The sequence below is a fragment of the Pelobates fuscus genome, chromosome 2 (assembly GCF_036172605.1).
Source record: "Pelobates fuscus isolate aPelFus1 chromosome 2, aPelFus1.pri, whole genome shotgun sequence".
Lineage (NCBI taxonomy): Eukaryota > Metazoa > Chordata > Amphibia > Anura > Pelobatidae > Pelobates > Pelobates fuscus.
In genome coordinates, this window is record NC_086318.1 from 424,948,843 (window position 1) to 424,973,344 (window position 24,502).

The 24,502-nt window shown below is 39.4% G+C and overlaps 1 protein-coding gene across 1 annotated transcript in view; it reads right to left on the minus strand.

Annotated features, from left to right (window-relative positions):
• The window catches only part of APLF (aprataxin and PNKP like factor), a 190,441-nt gene that overhangs the window by 50,710 nt on the left and 115,229 nt on the right, over positions 1-24,502 (minus strand). The window contains exons 6-7 of the mRNA XM_063441515.1: positions 22,759-22,901; positions 7,871-8,193 (exon numbers count right to left, since the gene is read on the minus strand). Of these exons, the coding sequence (XP_063297585.1) occupies positions 7,871-8,193; positions 22,759-22,901 (466 nt within the window). The remainder of the gene's footprint in view (positions 1-7,870; positions 8,194-22,758; positions 22,902-24,502) is intronic.

Genomic DNA, 24,502 nt, shown 5'->3' on the forward strand with positions numbered 1-24,502 from the left:
TACTCTACTCAACACTAGAGTTTAATGGAAAAACACTTTTTTGGCTGCAGTAACCTTTTGATGATTGAGCAGCTAATACTTCAGGATAAAATGTAATGGTGGCATTGTTCGTAAACCTTTTTTATTCCACACAATATAACAGAGATTAATGATAAAGTCTCCCCAAAATAATGCACCTTTCACTTAACTCCTCTGAGTATGTTACAAAATAGCTACAAATGCTTAAAACTAAAATCTCTGCAATACAGCCCATCGGTTTAGGATCGTATGAGTCATATAATTATGATAGTGGACATTAGGAGAGACAAACTTCTTGCCACACGTTGTAAAATGGCCAAGAACATCTACTTAGATGGAGACGTGGATTAGATATCACAAAAGCAATAAATTTGGAGTGTAGAACAATGCGATTACATGAATGTTTGTTGGATCACATCTGCTCAACGTGGCTTTAAACGATCCAGACGTACCATTAACCATTAATTTATTAAAGTGTGGGCCTGTGATGTAAAAAGACATTGTAACACTTATAGATAATAATAGTTTGAACATACACAGTTATAAAGAAACTGCTAGCATGAGCACAGAACATTTCTTTTGCAGATTTTTTTTTCTCCCAATTTGCAAGCAAGCATGCACATCCGCTCTCATCTACATGCCAACCTGAGCATTCCTAAACATATACCACATGCCCATAATACCTTCGGCCTTGCGGTTTATAATGATGTCTCCAGAACCTCACAATCGCATTATATTACCATAATACAGGGTTCTCCATTATGTATCATACACCTACACAAACACACACATTGATCAGCCACAACATTAAATCCACTGGCAGGTGAAGTGAATACCATTGTGCACAGTTTGCTTGGGGAAGAGGTGGCAACAGGATACAGTATGGTAAGAAGGCAGGGCGTCAGAGACCGTGTTATGCTCTGGGAAATGGTCTGCTGTGGATGTTGTTTTGGCAAGTACCACCAAACGAGACCACGTACACCCCTTCATGGCAATGGTGTTAGATGGCAGTGCCCTCTTTCAGCGGGATAATGCACCCTGAACATGGCAACATTTGTTCTGGAATGGTTTGAGAAACATGACACTGTGTTGCCTTGGCCTTCAAATTTCCCAGATCTGATTAAGCATCGGTGGAATGTGCTGGAACAACAAATCCTATCCAATTTGCAACTTATAGTACATGCAGAGGTCTTGTGGAGTTCATGCCTCAACGTATCAGTGCCGTTTTGGCAACACAGGGGCGACCTACAAGATATTAGGAAGGTAGTTTTAATGTGGCTGATAAGTGTATCTACATTAATTCAAATGTGCATATAAAGGTATAGATGTACTGTCTTTGAAGGGGATTGGTGGTGTTTATTTGTTACATACATACAACGGATTAGAAGATTATCACTAGCAGTTGTACAGTAGCTGGAAAACTAGCTGTTCCTATATTGGCAACTAGAGATGCAATTTCATTTGAGTTTCATGTAATAAAACACGTTCTTGGTCTTTTATTTCAGTGGTAAGGTATGGCAATTTCAGAAAACTGAGATAATGCTTTACTTCTACGTTATTATATGAAGTATATATAATAATTGAATTCTCCATAGTGTAGCTAAGGTGAGCAAAATCGCCGGAGGTGTCTTGCTCCAATGGAGTAAACATTGTCTTATTTATAGCTCCATATGTGGAGTAAAAGAACTATAATTGAAATGGCCGATGGACAGCTTTAAAGAAAATTACTTTTTACACTCATCGAACTGCATTAGCCGATGATCTATAGAATAGCTTGAATGTAAAGATTGGTTTCCTTTTTATCAAATAGCCTATAATATTTTCTTTAAGGACACTTCATAAACTATTACAAGGAATATTAATAACCGAGTTAACAGGACCATTTTCTGGTGCCATTGCCTTGTAAGGTCTAGCACCTTCACATATTATTTCTAGGTATCATTTCATAATAGGCACATCATGTACTGGTCCTTTGAGAATTTATTTACCCGTAGCCTTCTCACTTTCCCATCTGTGATCCAAACCAGCTCAAGTCACTTATGTATTTCAGTGTTGAAATTTCAGTTGCAATTCTTAGTTTATTCTAGTCTAGACTAAGATGTGCACTGAGGTACACCGGCTTGGCATTGCCAAAAAAGATCTACATTTCCCACATTAGTTTCTGTGTTGGGACAGAATGACGTTACAGAACCATAAAGTATACAGATCATTGTAGTGGTTATGGTTCAAACAGTATACAGATGGTGACCGTCTACTCATTTGCATCAAACTGTTTCGAAGCATGCGATCCAAGGCTCTCCCTAGCCATCACAGCCCAACCCTTTGCCTTCCATTGACTAAATAAATACCCCATTAACTTATTCAAACCTAAGCAGCAATAATAGTTTAAGAGCCCTATGGGTGTGTCATGAATACACAAGATATAACTTTTGCATATATGAAATGTAGAAGACTAATTCTAAAGACATAACTTTCCATTAGCCTGTTGGATAACCCTGCCCTCTAACAAAATGATGGATAACCCTGCCCTCTAACAAAATGATGGATAACCCTGCTCTCTAACAAAACGTAGGATAACCCTGCTCTCTAACAAAACGTAGGATAACCCTGCTCTCTAACAAAACGTAGGATAACCCTGCTCTCTAACAAAACGTAGGATAACCCTGCTCTCTAACAAAACGTAGGATAACCCTGCTCTCTAACAAAACGTAGGATAACCCTGCTCTCTAACAAAACGTAGGATAACCCTGCTCTCTAACAAAACGTAGGATAACCCTGCTCTCTAACAAAACGTAGGATAACCCTGCTCTCTAACAAAACGTAGGATAACCCTGCTCTCTAACAAAACGTAGGATAACCCTGCTCTCTAACAAAACATAGGATAACCCTGCTCTCTAACAAAACGTAGGATAACCCTGCTCTCTAACAAAACGTAGGATAACCCTGCTCTCTAACAAAACGTAGGATAACCCTGCTCTCTAACAAAACGTAGGATAACCCTGCTCTCTAACAAAACGTAGGATAACCCTGCTATCTAACAGAATGAAGGATAACCATGTTCTCTAACAGACTTATGCAGAGGAGAAACATTTGGTCAATCCAAATCAATTCGTAAATTAAAAAATTAATTCGGTCAGACTGAATATCATCCATGTGGCATTTCGGTTATGACAAATTTCCCATGCAACACTTTTTCTGGTGAAAATGGCCGAATCACAAAAACAAAACTGCACTTTCATACCCTGTTCCATTTGTTTTGTGATTTGCGATATGAGAATGCACAATGGCTGAAATTAGCTCACTTGGAGATTAAATATCAGCATGCCTCTGGCTGAAAATGTTTGTATGTTTATTAAAACTACCTGGGTATGGCAGATTACATTAACACTGCAATACATATACAGCGTATTGACTGATACAGCTGGGACAGTACAGAAAATATGAACATTAAATGTACTATAATATTCGTGCCTTCCCCTCAGCTTCTGGTGGCACCAGAATGTCATCAGCATTATTAGAATTATTATAGATATTTAAAAAGCACAAGTATATTCTTGGGAATGTACAATAGGGGAAGAGAGAAAGTACAGTATAGACAAACCAATACAAAGTGAATAGAGGACCAATGGGCTGACATTTAGCAAAAAATTTTAAACAAAGTTCTAAGTTAAAATGGCTCCGAGTCCTGAGAACTAAAGCAGGACAATGTGACAGGCCAAAAAAAAAAAAAGTCGGGCCTGTCCAACTGAAATCAGAATGGTTGGGAGGCATGCAAAAGGCAGAATGACAGTGCTTTAGTGCCTTCAAAGATGCCTTTAGAATCTCAGAGCTTGATGGAAATTTCTGAAGAAAATGGACAATATTGCTTGGTGTGTATTTGACGTTTATGACGCCTCTGGATGGAATAGAATAAATATTAAGAATTTTAATAATGTCCTGCTTGCTGCGGCCTGAAAGATTTGCAAAACTGAACAAATGCAGCACCATGTAGATGAGCCTCAAAAGGGCGAGATTGCAAAAGTCCATGGCACTACATTTGTTCATTTGCTCAGATCCCAACGTCCAAAGAGCAGAGAAGACAACAGGTACAGGGCTGAGATTAGGATTTTAAATCTGAAAAGGTGAGTGCACATTTATTTACACAAACATATTACGGTTTAAGATGTGTTACTGCATACCCAACAATAACTGTATCGATGCTGCTTTAGCGGGACGTTGTTGGGCAGGGTAAAAGGAGACACACCAGTGACACAAATCAAGCCATTGCCAGTCAATCAACCAAGTCAGCCCACTAAGGGCGGACAATGCAAAATGGGCTATGCTTTTTGCCTTGGTGTCCCCAAAAAGAGGTCAGGACAAGACCTTGTAATTGTGACTGTTGGGTGGCCTGTTAGTTAACTTACACCCTAAACCGTTGTTAAAAAAAAAAAAATATATATATATTATATATATTTATTTTTTAAAACAGTCATGTAATCTAAATAATATTAAAAGTGAACTGTGTATTTCAGGAAAATAATGCAATCAATGAAATGTTGAGACAGACATAAAACACTTGGCCTTCACTCTTATGGCTTACAGTATTAATAGCCATTGATTGCTTTATTTTCATACAATACACACTTCACTTATCCATATTTATTCATTCTCCACACCTACATTTTTCATTCCCAATTCTACGCTATGGAAATTAGAATTTTATTAATACACACAAGACAATGCAGTTCACATTACAATATATTTCATGTTTCTTCCGGTACAGAACAAAGCTGCTCTTAACTACAGATTGGGTGTGAAATGAATTATTCAAATATTATATGATATTGTACCTAGAGCTTCTTGGATCACGTTCACTCTTTCCAATTTAATTCCAGCACCCCCTGCTCAATTTATAGTTCCTACTTTAAATTTCAGCATGCCATTTCCAGTCCATTTGTGCTCCTTTCCCTTAATCAGCTCTGCATTCATTCTAGACAAGATTGTTTGTGTACAAATTCAATATATTAATGATAAATAGGTTGACAAATATGAGATGTCTGCTACATCACTGTATCAGACACACAATGGGGCTTCAACGTCTCATTTATAGCATCAAAATTAGCCTTGCTAAGGGACACCTGCCCAAGCTGGGCAATAATCTTAAATGGCAATAAAATGCTGGCTTCAGAACAGAATAACATTGATAACTCCATTCCCATATTCTCCTTCTACTCAGGTTCTGCGCTTGGTGGAGCATTATCTGTGATGGAGAGAAGAACCACTGCCTGTAGGAAGGTAATCCCCTGCTTTCCCTGTTACTCATCAGCACTGAGGCTTCTGCTGAAAAGAAACAAGGTACCACATTTTAATTAAATGGACACTATAGTCACCAGAACAACTACAGCTTAATGTATGTTATACGGCTTAATGTAGTTGTTCTGGTGAATATAATAGCTCCCTTCAGGCATTTTCACGTAAACGCTGCCTTTTCAGTTAAAAGGCAGTGTTTACATTGCCCCTAGGGACACCTCCAAGTGGCCACTCCTTAGATGGCCACTGGAGGTGCTTCCTGGCTCAGAGCTGCACAGTAAGCAGCCCTGCCATTCAGCGTCCCCACGCTCTACATGGAGACGCTGATCCTCATTGAGATGCATTGATTCAATGCATCTCTATGAGGAGGACCTGATTGGCCAAAACGGCATTTGGCCCCGCCACCGTGCAGATTTTAGCCAATCCAATGCTTTCCCATTGGCTAAAAATTGGCCATTTAGATAATATCACAAAGGGGGCATAGCCAGCGCCGGCAGACCCACGCAGCACTGGAAATAAGGGGAGTTTTATACTTTTATAGGGGACAAGCCAACTAAATGGTGGGTTAAACACTATAGGGTCAGGAATACACGTTTGTGTTCCTGACCCTATAGTGATCCTTTAAATATATAAAAAATATTGCTAGCACATTAAATAGATGTGTTTTTTTTTTCCATTTAAAGTTAATGTATGGTGTACTATGCTAGCTATACTTTAACTAGGTTCCAGTAAGCATGCCTTTTAGAATTTCAGTTTTAAATGAGCTCAAATTTTAAATCTCACAGCAAGATTGCCTGATAAATTTACAAAGCTAGAGAGACACAAATATTGCGTTTCTACTTCAATATATCACCGAATTCTACAAAATCATCCAATTCTTCAAGGTTACTATGACCTTAGGACTTAATAGCTTCAACGAATAGAGAGTCTTCAGAACCCAGAGAATATTAACAGCCAGTAAAAACATATATTTAGGAATAATTAATGTATTGACTAGTAATGAACACAGAACACACACACACACATATATATAATTTATAGAGTGATGGAAATGTATTTCAATTTCTACATGAACTGATGGTCAAGCAGAAATGTTATGTATTCTGCAGGGCTGAGAACAGACTATATATAGCCTCTGAAAGCAAGCACATTAACTTGTCTTGGAACAGCGTGATAGTCTAAAGAAATGCCATCAGTGTCTGCAAACGAATTGCTGCTATTATCAATGAGTGCCATGAGCATTTTACAAGGATCTGTACATCCAAAGTAGATACCAAGTGCTCATTGCACTGGTTTTCCGAGTACAATTGTCCCACAGTAAGATACAACCTTATAAAACCTTGTAAATTAAATTATATTAACTATCATGAGTAATATCATCCTGCCTCGATTTGCTAATGTGTACTTATTTCGAGTAGAGTCTTTATATATGTAACAGCCGTTAAATATAGTTTGTAATTTTTTTTTTCAGATGGACCAGTCACCGAAGGGATGTAATATTACATTCTACCAGAAGATGAACCTTATCTGAATAAAAATAAAATATATATATTCTATTTATCCACATTTTTACAAGACACTAGACAACATATGTTTATCAGTAATGACATTTATTGTCCACCTATAGTGAACGTCCGTTATTTGATATGACTAATGACTGATTGCTGGGTTTGTAAATTAATCTTTATATTCTTGTGTTTGGCTACATAAGCACACGTAGATTTGAGAGGTCATAAATAATAATAAATACCAGTATTAGAAAAAGGGTCCAGGCACCTTTACTGCAACATGTGGAACACTGCAACGTTTCGACTCCCAATCAAGTCTTTTGCCAAGTGGAGATATTGCCAATGAAACAAGCTGAAGATTCCTGCAAATTTTTCTTCTTTTGTGAATTTGCCACTGAAATACTTTTTACAAAATAACCACTCACACGGGTATTACTATATTACTATACATATTACTCTATTACCGAGGGTTAATGGAGCCTATGAAACCTTCTTTATATGCTGTAAAGTTCTGGAACAGTTCAATTTAATTAAAAAAAAAGAGAAAAAAGAAAATACATATTTAACAAATGACTAAGAGAATTTCCAACAGAAGAAAATGACTATTTGGACATCTGTATTGGCTGCAATTTGCAAGATCATCTACAAGTATTCTGGTCTGCATTATGTCCACTGAACATCTTGCTACTATTCAGTGCTTCTGAAAATTGTGTGATGGCAATAACAACAATGATTTCAATGGAAGCAGCCCAATTTACAAGGCACACTTCAGTCCCCTAAAACATTTCAGCTATAGGGGTTAACCGCATGTCCCTGCATATTTATTAGAATTTGTCACTTTTATAAAGATCCTTAGTAAAACCTATTGGCTGTCAATCGGACAGGAGGGTTTCTGAGTGTGATTTCTAACATCGGGGTATTCCTTTAATCATGGAGATAAACAATGAAAGAATGTTCAAACAAACAAGATTAAAGTGAGAGCACATTGTAATAGCAAGCAATCTATCTACTGCCTGATTTAGAAGTTCGCATTAACCAGAAACCCCAAACCTTACCTGTAGCAGTTTTCTGCATAAATGCATCGGGTCCTCTTTTTAGAAGCTTCCTGGGAGGAATCTGCTTTGTCATAACATGCATCTTCTTCAGTGCTTTGACAGATATCATCCTCTTTAGATTTCTTAGAATTGGATGAGTGCTTAAAAAACTGACTGCTAGAGCCACCCTGCTGAGGTTCATTCGGTTGTGACATCTCAACATCTTCACTTTCCTGGTTGTCCATATCACGGTCATGTAGTAAATTTGATTTCATGCAGTCATTATTTGAAGTTTCCATATTAGTGTTACCCTGTAATCTGTTCGGTGATGTTGTAGATGTAACCTTTAAACCAAAAACACAAAAAAATGCAATAAATAGGTTTGTTAAAATCAGAACAGTGCTAAAATCCCAAAGATCATTTTTTTTTTTAAAAAACACAACGCGAGGTAGGAAGTTATAATAGCAAGGAAATTTTACAAGTAAAACACAATAAAACAGGTTCCGACAAGAACCTTTTTAATATGGCATTTTTAACAAAATATAATAAAGCAAATAGGATTGAAAAAGTGATTTAAAAACATTGGCCTGGGGGCGGGGCCTGATAGACGAGCTTGCCAGACGTGCTTTGCTAGAGCTCCGGGCCCAGAGTCAAATCCTGACAAAACTACAAACTTACCCACCAAAATTGGGTAATGAAGCTTCGGGGTTACCCACAGCATCTGCAAAGCTGCTGATCGATCCAAAAACTCATAGCCTGGACGGATGACCTCAGCAGGGCACTAGCGGCCTACACCGAGCTGCAAGAGGGTGGGAGACGCGGTCGATCTCTCCACTTGCAACTGCCCAGAAAAGTGTCGAAACAGCACGGACCCTGCTTCCCCACTCCCCCCTCCTCCCGGAGAGGGATATCCCGGCACAACACTACAGAGTTAACCCATCGACCACTTGCATTGGCATAAAAAGCTCAAGCAAAGACAACACTGTGTGCTTAGGCCTAAACAAGATGGCGGATGCCACATGCTCCTCTGCTAATGGAGACCTGCCATACACCACCCAGCAACAACTCGACAAGCTGTTTAAAGGCTTCTGGCAACGAAAAAGCGGGCCAAGGCAGCAGTCCACAGAGTGGCACAGCAACTGCCTGACCCACCTTCGACTCTCCGCCAGCAGCCTGTTAAGGGCTCACCGCGGACAAGCGCTAGATTGTTGCAAGATCAATAGAGCGCACCACATACCCAGAACAGAGGGACTTGCAAGGGAGCGCCTAACCGGAGAAAGCTCAAGAAGACACAAAACAGCCAGAAGAAGCCGGGTCGGAGACAGTCTCACACTACCTACAGCAAAGGGGCCGCCGGGCAATGCACTCACCTGCAGCTCGATCCCCTTCTACAGAAACCACCACTGCACCTGCCAGTGAACCCCTACCAATGTCTTTCTAAGGGTGACAACCCCTCCATGAGAAAGCTTGTGACCTGTGGCCAGGCTTCCAACTGGTGGGATGAAGCTGAACCCCTGCAGGGAAAAGGCTAGGCAGAGGGCAATCAACGGGCCTCATTACCCGATATCCTGTAACAGCAGTACCCATATTAAGAGACATTCAACCTCAACCTTATGTCTCCCCCGACCCACCATATGTATCCTATTTGAATGCCTGGCATACTTGGCACATCATCCAGAATCCATGCCATAGCACTACTTCACTACGGTTAATCGATTAGCTTAAGCAACCTATCTAGGCAAACACCAGAAAGCAATGCTTTAGCCTGTTTCCATGACTCTGTGTTTTAAGCATGCTTTAAATCATATGCCATCACCTTTATCACTTCTCAGCCCTGTTCTATAACTCAAGTTACCCACTAGCTCTTCCACTTCCAAGAATAGTGTTCCTGTTGACTTTCTTGTTTCCTGCTTCTTAGAAAGAAAAAAAAAAGTGCAGTCTCTCCCTGACATTCCATGTGAAGCTAACAATATGTATTGTTTGTTTGAATATTTTGTATGAAATGTCTACCAGAGCTTGTTTGATACTCTATGCACTACAAAAATAAAGAATTTAAAAAAAAACTTAAAGGACCACTCTAGTGCCAGGAAAGCATACTCGTTTTCCTGGCACTAGAGTGCCCTGAGGGTGCCCCCACCCTCAGGGACCCCCTCCCGCCCGGCTCTGGAAAGGGGAAAGGGGTTAAATCTTACCTTTTTCCAGCGCTGGGCGGAGAGATCTCCTCCTGCTCTCCTCCTCCGATCCTCCTCTTCTACTCCCCGTCGGCTGAATGCGCACGCGCGTCAAGAGCTGCGCGCGCATTCAGCCGGTCACATAGGAAAGCATTCATAATGCTTTCCTATGGACGCTGGCGTGCTCTCACTGTGAAAATCACAATGAGACGCACGCAAGCGCCTCTAGCGGCTGTCAATGAGACAGCCACTAGAGGACATAGGGGGAAGGCTTAACCCATTCATAAACATAGCAGTTTCTCTGAAACTGCTATGTTTATGAAAAAATGGGTTAACCCTAGAAGGACCTGGCACCCAGACCACTTCATTAAGCTGAAGTGGTCTGGGTGCCTAGAGTGGTCCTTTAACACATTGGCCTATTTTATTGCAAGATAGATTTTTTAGATAATATCCTGCCGAAGCAACCCAGAGTCATCTATAGGAAAACTGACATCTGAAAACAAGAAAGGTGTAACAAAACTGGAAAACGAGTTTTTAGGTAAACAACCAAATGTTTTTTTCAGATGTAGTAACTGCATTACATGCAGCTACCAAAAAAGGAAGACTATATGTTTTAACATTTTTACTACAGGTGAAAATTTTGAAATCAAACATTTCATCACACGTAATAGTAAGAATGTAGTATACCTCTAAGAATGTAAATGTGGGGTAAAATATGCAGGCCGGACCATCCGGAAGTTGCACAAACGTTTGCTTGAACATTTGAATGGAATTAGGAAACACAGTCACAAACACAGTGTACCCAGACACTAATAACTGTTCCAATTTTAATTTTAAAGATTTTATATGTATAGGTATATAGAGAAGGTGACACCACATTGAAGAGGTGGGGACACCACAAAGATTTTAGCCAAAAAAAAAGAGACCGAGTGGATTTACAAATTAAAATCTTCCACCCGGTATGGCTTAAACACCGATTTGGACATTTTAGCTTTTATTTGACAGATAATCGCGGTCATGATATTCTATACCGTATAATAATGTTTTATATTATATAGTATATTTTATAGATTTATTAAGAATTAAGATTATTGGAAGGGATACCAGAGCCCCGAGCACGCAGCTCAGATTGCTACAGGCTGGACAGAGACTGTAATACGGACACCATCCATCTATACAGCCCTGATTACTAAATAGTGGATAACGACTGACACTGATATCATCCATCTACACACCACTTGCTTCCAGCTATATAGGAAGAAAACAACCATCAGCTGTAAAGGAAAGAAATATCTACCACATTCTTCACTACAGTGAAAAAAACTTCCCTACATATGGCACATCCAGCAATCTAAACACTCTTGGGTGAGATCTAACCATTTGTTCCATTTCTAAAACGATTTTCTACTGAGAGACTGACCATTTTAAAAAAAAAATAATTTTTACACTCATTTGGGAAAACAAATTTTAACTTTTTTTTTACCTGTCTTGTAAATAGACTTTTTGGGCAGATTATGATTTTTAAATTATGTTTTAATCTTAGTCCTATACCATACAATAATATGTTTTCTTATATGTTTTCATATACAAGATTTATTTGTGGTATAAACCAAGGTGATTGCTAGTTTTGAAGGCATCAAATATAATGAATTTGCCACTACTAGTGACATTGTAGAATTCTGTGTCACTTTGTATCAGCTGTTCGGATGCTTATAAAGTTTTGTTTGCGTTCCATGTTGATTGCACATGCGTGTTGGGCCATCCCGAGTAGTCGCTGTGTATGACGCGAATCTGCTCGCAAATACATGCGACGAGACGGAGAATTATGCCCTTCCACACATGCGCAAGTACCTAATTGGGCGCAAAGGTCTTGAACATTTAAGAAGACGCATCAAAGGGGACTCCAGATCATTTCCAGCTCCAGAGGAAGTCCCGACTACTACATGACGAAACGCGTTGAGCCACAGACCCACATCTCAGTACAAAGACCACATTACCACAACGGTGTCAACATCAGAAGGTATTCCCTAGAGCCTAGGAATCACAACCAGCGGAGCTTTTGATTGCACCTTTATATTCACTCCAGTGGTTGGTTTCGGATTGTATATCCCGGTCTTCCAATAGTACTGTCAGTGTATTTATTTATTTGTTATCACGGTTTTAAAATGGAAAATAAACTATGTATTTAATTTATATACATAGATTCTATTGTAGCATTTTTTGTTACATCTCACTTTTTCTTGGATACTTAGCGCCCTCTAGTGTTTGTCTGCTTTTTCCATTCCAACACTATTGTTTAAGTTAATTACCTACAACAGAGGTAGGCAACCTTTGGTACTCCACGTACTGTGGACTACATCTGCCATAATTCTGGCAAAAGGGGAGATGTAGTCCAATTAATCTGGAGTGCCAAAGGTAGCCTACCCCTACAATATGCTAACTGAATATATGCTAATGATAAATACTTAGAACATCCATAAATTATGACAAGTTCTAAAGCATACAAAACACCTAAATATAAAGCGAACCAAAGTACTTAGAGTGATTATCTAGAATGGTCGTTCAAATGGGTCTCTTTTATTCATTTATTGTTTACACATTATTTTGTTTAAGGAAAATAATTCTGGAATGGTATATATGAATACAGCATGCATTTATGGGACAAACAAGTCTACTTAACATAATTCACATTGTGCTATAGCATGTTAATTAATTACAGTTGAATAGATATGCTTATCTACATCTTAAAAGCTGCTAAGGATTGTCAGTGGGCCACATTGGAATGACAAGGGAATGCGCCCTATAAAGACGTCTGGATAATGCCTCCTGTGTCACCTTGGCAATAATAAGGACAATGGTTTCCTGCATTATTATTTTTTTACAATAATAGTATTCATGGAGAGAAAGAAAGGGTGAAAAAAAAAATCACTGTATCACTAAATAGAAGCCCTAAATCAGATTAGGCTGATGATGAGCTACAGGGACCTTCACAAAGAAGACTTTTTATCCTTCATGACATCCAATGTCTGAGTGTGCAAAGAAAACAAATAATTTATTCTGTGTTCTTTGTCAACCAAAAGTACTAGTTTATATGGTGCTGCCTTCATACAGCGAGTTGCTAGTACAAACAACCTGTGAAATGAGAAACCTGCAATCCAAATATAGCACCGTTCTATTGCTGGAGACGGTTTATGTTTAAATTATTTTGGGAGATACCTTGTATTAAAACGAACTATGCTTCGAAAACACAAACAGAGTAGGTCTCCGTAAAATAAGACATTAAGCAGTAGCAGTGTTTATGGTCCTATAGCTAATGTCATCAGGTGCACAAACTGCAACTCCCAACGAGACAATTTGAGAAATATATCAAAAATCATATATGCATCATGTTACATAGAATTTAGGGCAAAAACAGAGAGACTACGCAGTGTTTCAAGCCACTAATGATTAAAGAGACATCCACATATAAAAAGGAGGAATCGTTTCACACTACTAATCATAGAAAAAAAGTCTATTCTTCCCCAGTAGGCACATAAAATTGGAACAGCTCAATTAAGTGGTCTGGGTGCCAGGTCCCTCTAGTTTTAACCCTGCAGCTGAAAACATAGCAATTTCAGATAAACTTCTATGTTTACACTGAGGGTTAATCCGGCCTCTAGTGGCTGCCTCACTGACAGCCGCTAGAGGCGCTTCCGTGATTCTCACTGTGAAAATCACAGTGAGAAGACGCTGGACGTCCATAGGAAAGCATTGAGTAATGCTTTCACATGGGCTGTTTGAATGCTCACGCGGATCTGACATCGGAGGGGGTGGAGAGTTCTCTAGCACAGAGGGAGCCTGGCGCTGGAGAAAGGTAAGTGGCTGAAGGGGTTTTAACCCCTTTAGCCCTGCGGGAAAGGGGCCCTGAGGGTGGGGGGGAACCTAATGACCCTATAGTGCCAGGAAAACTGGTTTGTTTCTATAGTGCTCCTTTAGGTAGAGAAATTATATACACAGTATTTTTTACTCAGCCATGAAAGCAATTATTAATGTATACATTGTACATTATATATAAAGTTTCCTAAAAAGAGTTTTATTATTTCACTATTGCGCAAACATATTATACTTGTTAATTACACTGGCACAGCTTTAGCTTACTAAATATCTTGTGTAACCTTTATTTATTTATTTTTTTAAATGTCAGCCTAGATATATTAAAAAAAAAAAAAAAAAAAGTAGAATTCTACATATAGGTATAAAAATCCAGACCAGCAGCCATCAGGTTTGTCATCCACGGAGTTCCTAGTTGCATGGACAGCTGTCATATCAAGCAATCACTCTGCCACTTCTGAGTGTTGGTATCACTGTGCAGATGTTCCCTTTGGTACAGAATGGGAAAATGAGGTGTTGGCCATATATATATATATATATATATATATATATATATATATATGTAGTATGATGACAACAGTGCATAAGGTAGCCTTTCCAAACCACAGAAATGTTCTACTCATGATGTCTTTCCATGCACCCAGCTAGACTCCAGTTCTAAATCCCCCAAATACATTCAATATCAGTGAATTGTTAATCGGACCTCTAAGGCTTAGTAAGCCAGTGCTTCATCTCTGTACCTGTTGTCCATCTAGCCTTTCACCATCCCCATACCCATCTCCTACGGACCTCTGCTATACTGAAGCACACAATCTTGGAACCTTGAACTTCCTATGTTTTATGAATCAGTGGTGGCCATGGATCGGTCCTAACTACACCACATATTGATTAGACACCCAGGTCTTTATTTCTCCTCCTCACTCCTTCTGGGGGTTCCTTCTATTTCCAGCCTATATCTTGGTGGAATTCACAGAAATCTTTATCCAAGTCCAGGTCCTAATGGAGGTGGGTGTTACAATTGTGCTTCTCTCTCTGTCCACAAAAGCACTTTGGCGAACAACACAGACATGTGTTATGCATAGTGAAAAATTATTTTTGAAGGACTGGGAAACAGGGAAAATTTATGTGTACTGTAATTTTCCCTGATTTCTGCAACTATAGTGCCGCCACTCTGCAAGATTATTCAGGATGCTTATTGGCCGACATTTAAATCTTACCATTTTCAGACATTGTTCTAAGAGAATTCCAAGAGAAGACGGGTGCATGAGAAGGTGAAAAAAAAATAAAATAAATTCAGAGCATCAGCAATCCGAAGGCAATCACACCCAGTGTGGAGAAGACCCAAAGGTCAACTATGAATAAACCATGAATCAAAGAGGAGCTGCAATTACTAATAAAAACAAGAAAGGGTTAATAAGAGAAAAAAAAAAAATGGAAGAAGAACATTCTCAGGGCATATAACAAAAAAAATCAAACAATTTAAAAGGGATATGATATTCCAGCAAGCAAGGTCACAAAAGTTAATTAAGGTATTCTCTCTGAAATGTCATCCGATCAATATCCATTTATTTTGCTATATATCTATTCAATCACCAGACTTTTCATTTACTGAACTGTATGTTATCCTGTGTATACAACTTTAAAATGCTTTATTTTTTGAGAGTCTACATGGGATTTAGCATGCAATTACTACTCCAAAGACAGTGTATCAACATACTGAAACTCAGATTGTTTAGAAAATGCATGTATCTCACAAAGTCCTCTAATTTGTACTGGAGAACTGTGGAAAACATCAACTGAGGTTTGAGAGAGCAAGATGTAGCCAGTTAAGTTTAGAAAAAAAAATAAAAACACACTACAAGAATTTGTATGAAATGTTACAATGATGGCCAATTTTAACTTTTATGCTCAAGGAAATCAGAGTAGAACACAGAGCACTGCCTCAAATTTGATCTGTATATTTTTGGTCAAAGGTACAATAAAAAGTCAATTAGTATAAAGATTTCTACAATGGTGAAAAAAAAAAGGATGCTTGCATGTCTCACAACCCAGTTTTCTCTAACCTATATAATGGAAAACTGAAATGTATAGTATTTTAATTAAAAAAAATATATAGTTTAAAGGTTAAAAACTAGGGTGTATTTAACAACGTTTACATGTATAACACAGTTAATATCCTACAATTAAAGAGGTACTCGTCTTTAAAATGTCTCTCTTTTGGGGGCGGAGCCTGAACGCTGGAAAGAACGGTCGCACAAACTGAACGCTCCGAGCACTACACGGGGGAAAAACATTTATAACACTCCATCACCCCCTAAAAAACGACCGACACATACCCCACATCCACATGGGGCGAAAGGGGAGAAAAACTATACCAAACAAGCCTACCTCGGGGCTCACGATCGGGGAGATGTGGAGTCAAGCACGAGGCGCCAGCAGCACCATCATGGCGGCACAGCATGGCGGCTGTTCGGACTTCTCCGAAGAAATGTCCGATGACATGGATGAGGAGGTCCTGCTGTCTCCCACCCCAACAAGGAAAGAGAAACGAAATGGCACGGGCGCGGACTCTGAACCAGCAACCACGGCGGTACTAAAGATACTGCTAGCAGAATTACAACAGCACATCCACGCAGATGTCACAGCATTACGCGCTGACTTGAGAGGCCTGACAGGCCGCATCACTAAACTGGAGGGATCCACTCAGTCTCATGCACAGAACATAGCCACGTTGCAACAGACCGTGCAGAACCTCCAAATACAAAGCCAGCAATATGAACGCCGCCTTGCGACCCAAGAGGACTTCAAGCGACGGCGCAACATAAAGATCAGGGGAGTCCCTGAAGAGATATCGGAAACGGAGTTACCGAAAGTCGCGTGTCGTATCCTCTCTGCAATAAGGCCGCACGGCCTAGATAAACCTACCCTAGAGGAGGTCTTCAGGGTACCCAAGCCAAAAACGGCCCCCGCCACCGCCACTAGAGACGTAATCGTCACCTTCCGAACCAGCAGGGATAAGGCCCTACGGGGTAAAACCCCCTTCCGCTTTCAGAACATTGAACTAGCCTTCTTTGCCGACCTGTCCAGCGGCACTCTGGCCTGGCGGAGGTCACTACGTCCTCTCACCTCTATTCTACAGAAACACAAGATTGAATACCGATGGAGGTCCTCCCGAACCTTAATAACTCAACAGGGGGCGAACACACACGTATTGCAGGACATTCAGGATGCTCCTGCCCTACTACGGGCTCTTGGCCTGCCGCATGACTCCCTCTCCCAGGAAGGGCCATCCAATCATACCCCATTAACCCACATATGGGATCTGGCTAGGGTGACCCCATTCGTACCACAGGGATCCACGCCGGTCTCCTACACAGCGGTCACCACTTAAGGCTAACACCCGACGGGTCCCTAGCTATCTCCCAAGCCATCAAGGGATTGCAACCAGAGCTTAATGCTGCCACTAACAATGTACTCCTTCTAACAACGACACCCCATGACCTCCGAGCGCGGGACTCAGACCACCGGGTTCCTACAGGACTTCGTTTGGCGACACCGATACCCGGGTGCCTACGCAGGCTCGGACACTATACCCTCTGCCGTAAGCACAGCCTCAGATAGAATATGCTCATGCGACCGCATGGACTGGGGACAATAATACGATTGACACTGATGAAACCCCTTCCTGGTGGTCCCATGGACAGTTCGATCCAACAAAGCAGTTACTACTTAGTCTTAAACTAACTTAAAATGTTATTTTTTATTTTCATTTATATATATATATATATATATATATTTATTTTTTTTTCTTCTTAATGATTTTTATATGATTTTCTATATGACCACCACATACCCTATCTACTGTACGTGTTTAACCATATAATGGCCATCTTGCTCCCTGTTATTTGCCCACTGCTTAATTGGTGTGCAGTATACAATAGGCTGACATCCTACACGTTAAATGGCCGAGCATTGCATTATGCTGCCCCTACAGGAATAGCTGCCTGTCAACTCTCACATTCGGCCCTCGAAGCACACACATCATATCAAAGGCAAGTTACATAGTTATAGCCGTAAGCGACACCAACAAAACTATAAGCGCCCCATCTCTAGCAGGTCACTCTATGTAAGTGGCCGTTACGCTCCTATAAGGCACCTACGCTTTACCTATTGGTGGTCACTAGCATTTTCTACACATATAATTTTACCTTTTTATTTCAACGTACCTCATGCACGACCTACTCCTATTTATGTACTAAACCTACATCTCTGTTTAATAAAATTTTGCCAGTTGAAGGAAGGGGGTAGAAAGGAGGAAAAGTGTATGGTTTATGTTAACTAACATGAATAACCTCGGCACATACCTTTGTATATAGTAAATTTTTGTTTAAACTTACTACGCACTGAGGGAAATAGTGGAATGAGTGATGCCCTGCCTGGTGACACCCCACTTGAATGGAAATATTAGCTAAGCGGAAAACCGGGGTAGAACTACATGTTCTGACTACTATGGCTATATACGCGGGATGTTAAGCTCGCACTAAGCTCGCACTAAGCCTAACCTCAGCACACTACTAAGCTAATCTAGCCAACACCGCTCGATACACACAATGTTTAAATTTAGCTGGTTTTCTACTGAGCATTTTAGCCTTACTCCCGCTTTAAAAGCCTGTTTTATCACTTATTTTATCTTAACTATCCACATGTCAGAGGGTTTATTTTTTATTTTTATTTTTTCTCATTTTATAGGATACTTCCTTATATGCCCCTGACATGTCGGATAAGCCTGTTATATTACTATTTAGACACATTAAACAAGCATGGGACTACGCGAGTTAACCTAAAAATGTATGACGTGATCACATGTCGAGCTCTCTCTATAATAGCATTGATGTTTTATATTAGTTTAGTTATATTTTAACGTTACACTGTACTCCTATATGTATACGCTACTTAAGAACCTAAACCGCTGCAATATGTTTATTTGCGACAAAAAAAAAAAAAATGTGCCAGACAAACGGTTGCCACACTATGTAATGTAAATGTTCATTGATGTACCTTGATGTAGCTGTTGTGGCACACCAAGGCGTGATGTTATTTCCTGCACACACTAAAATAAAGAATTAAAAAAAAAAAAAAAAAAATATCTTTAGCCCATTTTCCAAGTGATCAGGTCCACCCCTCATTCCTTAAGAGTCTTCTGATTGGCTAAAACTTCAGGATGAAAGTGATAGGTGCAAGTTTAGTGGAAAATGCCAGTAGCTTCCATTAATTTGCACAGCATATTATATATTGTTTTTTCTTTTTTTTTTATGTTTCCAATAAAAGCTTTTATTGATGGTGTTATGGTTTATCCTCGTAAGACAGCGAGAGTAATATAAACAAACTGGCAGAGGTGCCGAACAGCAATATCAATCAAAATAATAAATAAATAAAAATCTTACAAATGGGGGAGAAAAATCAAGATGTATCCAGAAAGGTTCCAACCGTTCATTAGTATTTCTCACCCCCCTCACTGCCTAGCATGGTAGAAAGAACGGATATAACCTGCAGTATGAATTGCACAAATTGGTCGAAGAGTGGGCATTCCAGGTTGTCAAACTGTTCCCCCACCCCCCCAAAAAAAAACAAAAAAACACTCATATAATCTAGGTATCATAACCTCCACTGTAATAGTTGCTTATTTATTAGCTCAATATTCATATTTTAGCATGCGCTGAAAAAGCAGGGTTAACATAGGTACTCTGAGGGACTTTAAAAAGTATAAGAATTAGTGCCTCCAGACTCTTTTTTGAAAAGTATACAATGAAGATTCTTTGATTATATCTCTGGCTTTCAGATTGATGTTGCTGCATCCATGAACGCCTAGACTGTTTTCCCCAACTACTGGTCTCAGTGAACGTTGTGCTATGAAGAGATATTGGGGCTCCTTTCATGGTGGGTGTTACAGGTCATTCTGCCAAGGTGAAATCTAAGCCATTTCTTCATATCGAGTGCCAGTGCAGGGCCAGGATTTAAGTGGCAGGATTGTGGAAAGTACATTAACAGCATTCTGTACCCCCTGTATATGATTTAGATTTGTTTTGCTTGGTAGTCCTGTTAACAATCAGGCAAGAGTTTGGTAGGTAGAAACGTATAGTAATAGATAGAGCTTCTATGCGCATTAAATACTGAAAGAAACCAGATCTGAGCAACTGTTGGGAGATTCTGACTCAAACCATAGGCTGGCATAGAATAGTAATGGCAGAAAATCCGAAGTTTCACAAACATCTGGAATACCATGGTTATCGGTCATTAATCCAGTAGAATTCCTACATCTCTTTGAATTTCCAAAGAAATCAGTAACATGTAAAGTCTTTCACAATAATAGATGGGAGTCCCAAAGCATGAGTTTTATTGGATGTGTTAAGTAACATTGTATGGTCCTTTCAGATTCTATAAATCGCACATCATATTTACTTTCCAATGTATACAATTTGTACAGGGCTCTCTTTTATCTGGAAAAGTGAATCACAATAACACTTTTAAACAGAATTTATGCTATGCATTTGTGCTTAATTTCCTGAGTAGGAAGTAGCTCTATAGCAAAGCAGGAAGTAAGAGTGCAACAGGAAATTGCTTCCCACTGCCAGATGGTTTCAACATCTTACAGTTCCATAATAAATTTCATGTCTGATACAAAAAAGGCCACCTGCTGTGCTTTATTTAGGTGATGGATGTGTCCATTTATATCAAAAGCGAACACAAACCCTTTGTTCCACTTTGTAAGCATTGCAAAAAATCAAAATCAAATTGAGTCGGCCGGATAGCACTAGACAACACCAGACTGTCCTTCCGGTCTACTGTTAAGTTAAGGGCCATTCCCTGGAGATAAAATAACTTCTAAAACGTGACTGAGACCATGAGTTTCTCGCAGGACATATTTGACATTTCTGAGCCATTTGAATACTTTAAGATACATAATCCGTCTGCTGACCATGGTGAGTGCAAAATGCAAAACATGTGTGAGTATTCGTTTTATTAAAAATGTGGCTATTATTAACTGGTGAAAGTTTGTTTTACAGAGATTAAAACTAAGAAAAAAATACAAAAACGATATTATGTATTCTTTCTTTATTTAACTCTTTTAGGCAAGTCATAGAAACGGGTCATTTAAGGACACTGACATGCCTGCATTGTTCCCAACTGATGGTCTTTAATAGGGACTTCTTTAACTCTTTCCTACCTCGGTGTCACTTTTTCCAGGAGCTTGGTAGAAGTAGTAAAGTGTTGTGACCCTTTTGCACTTAGTGCTGCAATGTTTACATTACAGCACTAAGTCTGCCCTCTATGGTTGTCTAACAGACAGCCACTAGAGAGCTTCCGGAATCCAAACAGACCTCCAGCGTCAGATTGCATTGCATAATGCTTTCCTATTGGGAGGTCTAATGCGCGCGCGTGGCCATTACTGCGCATGCGCTTAGGTCTCCCCCGCCGGCTGACATCGGCGGGGGAGGAGCGTGGGCAGAGCCTGACCCAGCGCCGGATTCAGGCAAGTGGTTTTAACCTATTAAACCTATAGTGCCAGAAAAACGGGTTTGTGGTAGGGAACAGACTGTGAGGATAATTTGAAGACTAAATAAGCTCTACAGCAACAGATTGATTTTTGCGAAGGATACCAGATTACCTGACTTCATGGTGCAGAGAGGGGTCCAACCAGTCTGTATCCCAGGATGTTAAAGGTCACCAAAACTTGGCCCCAGGTGCACAGGCATGTGTCTCATAAACTGCAGGCATGACAACAAAGGGAACAAGCCACTGATGCAATTGCCTGAGAACCAGGGGATGCAGATGTTTTCTGTTTTGTCCCTATATTCTAGGTTTAGGTCTGCCATGACATCCCAATGGCAAGCACCGGGCAATTATACAGAGCAAATAGGGAGAAGGATGCTTACAAAGCAAAGCAAATTCTCGGCTTTCACAGGGTTATTTACTAAAGTGAAAATTCTAAGTGAATTTCAAATTTAAAGCGGCACTGTCACTGTCTAGATACAGTGCAAATACATCCGATGGCGACATCGTCGCTGAGGGTTCGGTGGCAAGGAAAGCCAAGCTAATTGCGAGAATACAGCAGAGGGGTCTATGGAGGAACCAGTGCTCCATAGATAGAGAAAATGTTACCACATGACAGGAGGCTTCATATTTGCATAACTTTTTTTACTATAAATAAACATAAATATGGGAACTGTATAAATATGGTAACCCTGAATATGGGAACTGTATAAATATGGTAACCCTGAATATGGGAACTGTATAAATATGGTAACCCTGAATATGGGAACTGTATAAATATGGTAACCCTGAATATGGGAACTGTAGGTGTAGGAGTACTGGCTGTGAATCTGTTGCACAACCAGTCATGTGCTAGGCAATGAACTCATAATATCTGTGTGACATCCTAACAATCAAAAGGGAGAAGAGTGAGCAATGTGAAGAAAGGGGCAACAAAATGCATCTTCACCTTTGCAGCAAAAAAATCCGTACATCAGCAAGAAGCCCTGGGTCTGTTACTGCCCGGGGGCCTGTGAGATGTCAGTTCGCCTCTGCTCCCAGAATACAACATTACAAACTACCGGGTTACCGTGGATCAAAAGTCTAGTGTCGCTCAACCATTCCAAGGTGAACAAGCAGATAAGCTGGAGCCAAGTGTGGGGACGAGAGGTGTACCAGAAAAAGAGAAAGAAGCAGTGAGGGACACAGAGAGAGGGAGACAACAAGGTAATTCTTCAGTACACTTCCCTTATTTTTGTTTTTTTTGCAATCTAAAAATTCAAATTAAAAAAAAAAAAAAAAAAACATATCTGAAAGCCATGTATGACCATGTGTTACCTCCAACTGTATCTTTTTCTTCTTTGGACTCCCTTGTTCATCGTCTCCAATGGCATCCCTGGAGGACAAGTTCTTTCCTAGAGAATTCCCACCATTACAGCTTGCAGTCGCTTTTCGCTCAGAAAAGGTTTCTCTCTTTCTTCCTTAAATTGCAAAAAAAAAAACAACAACTGTCAGTATACTCAAGTGGTACAAACATGCAGGGTTTATTACATGTAGGTATTCTTCCAACTTATTAAGTTATTTGAAACAAACTGGGTTATTCACTAAACTTCATTTTTTGCATATTAAATCCAGATGGTAAGACTCGGGCAAAAACAGACGAGCTGTGACCATGGCTTAGTTGGAGAATTGTTCTGTGTCAGCTATTTTTACCGCAGTTTTGCCATTTGGATTGAATTCCCCCCCCAAAAATGAAGAATTTAGTGCATTACCCTGAAACCCAGTAGTAAAGTGCTCAAATATTTTAACAGTATTCAGAGATTGCAAAAGTTCCAGTCCTGACAAACCAAAAATATCCCCAGGACTGTGTTTAGATTGTTAAATGGAAAATGGGTAAAACAGAAATTGTTCCGCTTCCCACCTTCAATGAAGATGAGGAAAAACAAAATAAAAACAAACAAAAAACACAGACTCCATCCATGGTTATCACAAATTAATAAAAATATGGATATATACAGCGTTTTAACAGTCTTCATTAAATTTACAAAACAAAAGTGGAGGCACATATCTAGAGTAGTCCTAAAATAGTTGCTCTCCTCAAAAGCCAAACAAACTTCACATAATGATCCGTATGAAATAGTGAACATATTCTGAGTGCAAACACCACAAAGAATACTAATGAGAGTTGGCTTTTGTAAAAGATAATCAATTCACAAACATGGAGCTTTTACCAATCTCTCATCTGAGAATTTTTTCATCAACAGTACAGCAATTAATTATGAGGAATGAACTACATCTGTCACTAAAAGCATGTAGAAAAAACCAAAAACAATGTAATCAGCTATAAAGCTCTTCCACAAGTCGCACCAAATGCTCTAGTAAAGACTGAAAATGAAAAAAATTAAAATTCAAAGAGGGAAAAAAGGTTTGACATAAAAATTAAAGATCGACTATAATTTTTCGTTCTAGAAGTAAGGTTAAAATAATGCACCCAGTGCAGGAAACAAAATATTTGGTCGTGGAGAGTCCTCCATCGTTGGCAAAGGTGGGTGCTAATCATAATTCTAGGAAACCCCTCTATCTGACTATGGTTATTAAGGACTCCATCCAGCCAGAGAGGCATTAAAAAGTGTCACCGAGAGGCAGAAAGAGAAAAAATAAATGCATACGTTTGGTATGTTTGTGTTGTTTAAATATCACCAGAACATTTTTACTTGTATTTCTGAAGTTAAAAAACAAGATTTATTTATTTTTTTATGTAAGGAGAGCTTCAGAGGACTCCAAGCACTACAACAATTTTAAAAGAAATGAAGTCAATATACTAATAAAACAAAAAACAAGGCGAACAAGCTGAATGACTTGCTCCTAATAGACAGATACCTGCATTACCAATAACTAATACATGCTACCCTTAGCGAGTGAATAAAATAAAGATAAATCTCATTTTTATGTGTTTTCATTCTTCTTAAAAAGTCTTTTTCAAGGTTTTTCTTTTGAGTGTTTATAAATAATGTCTCTTTTTAATGATTGTTATTTAAATGTTCCTTATCCTATGTTGTGAACCACTGGATATGACCTTTTT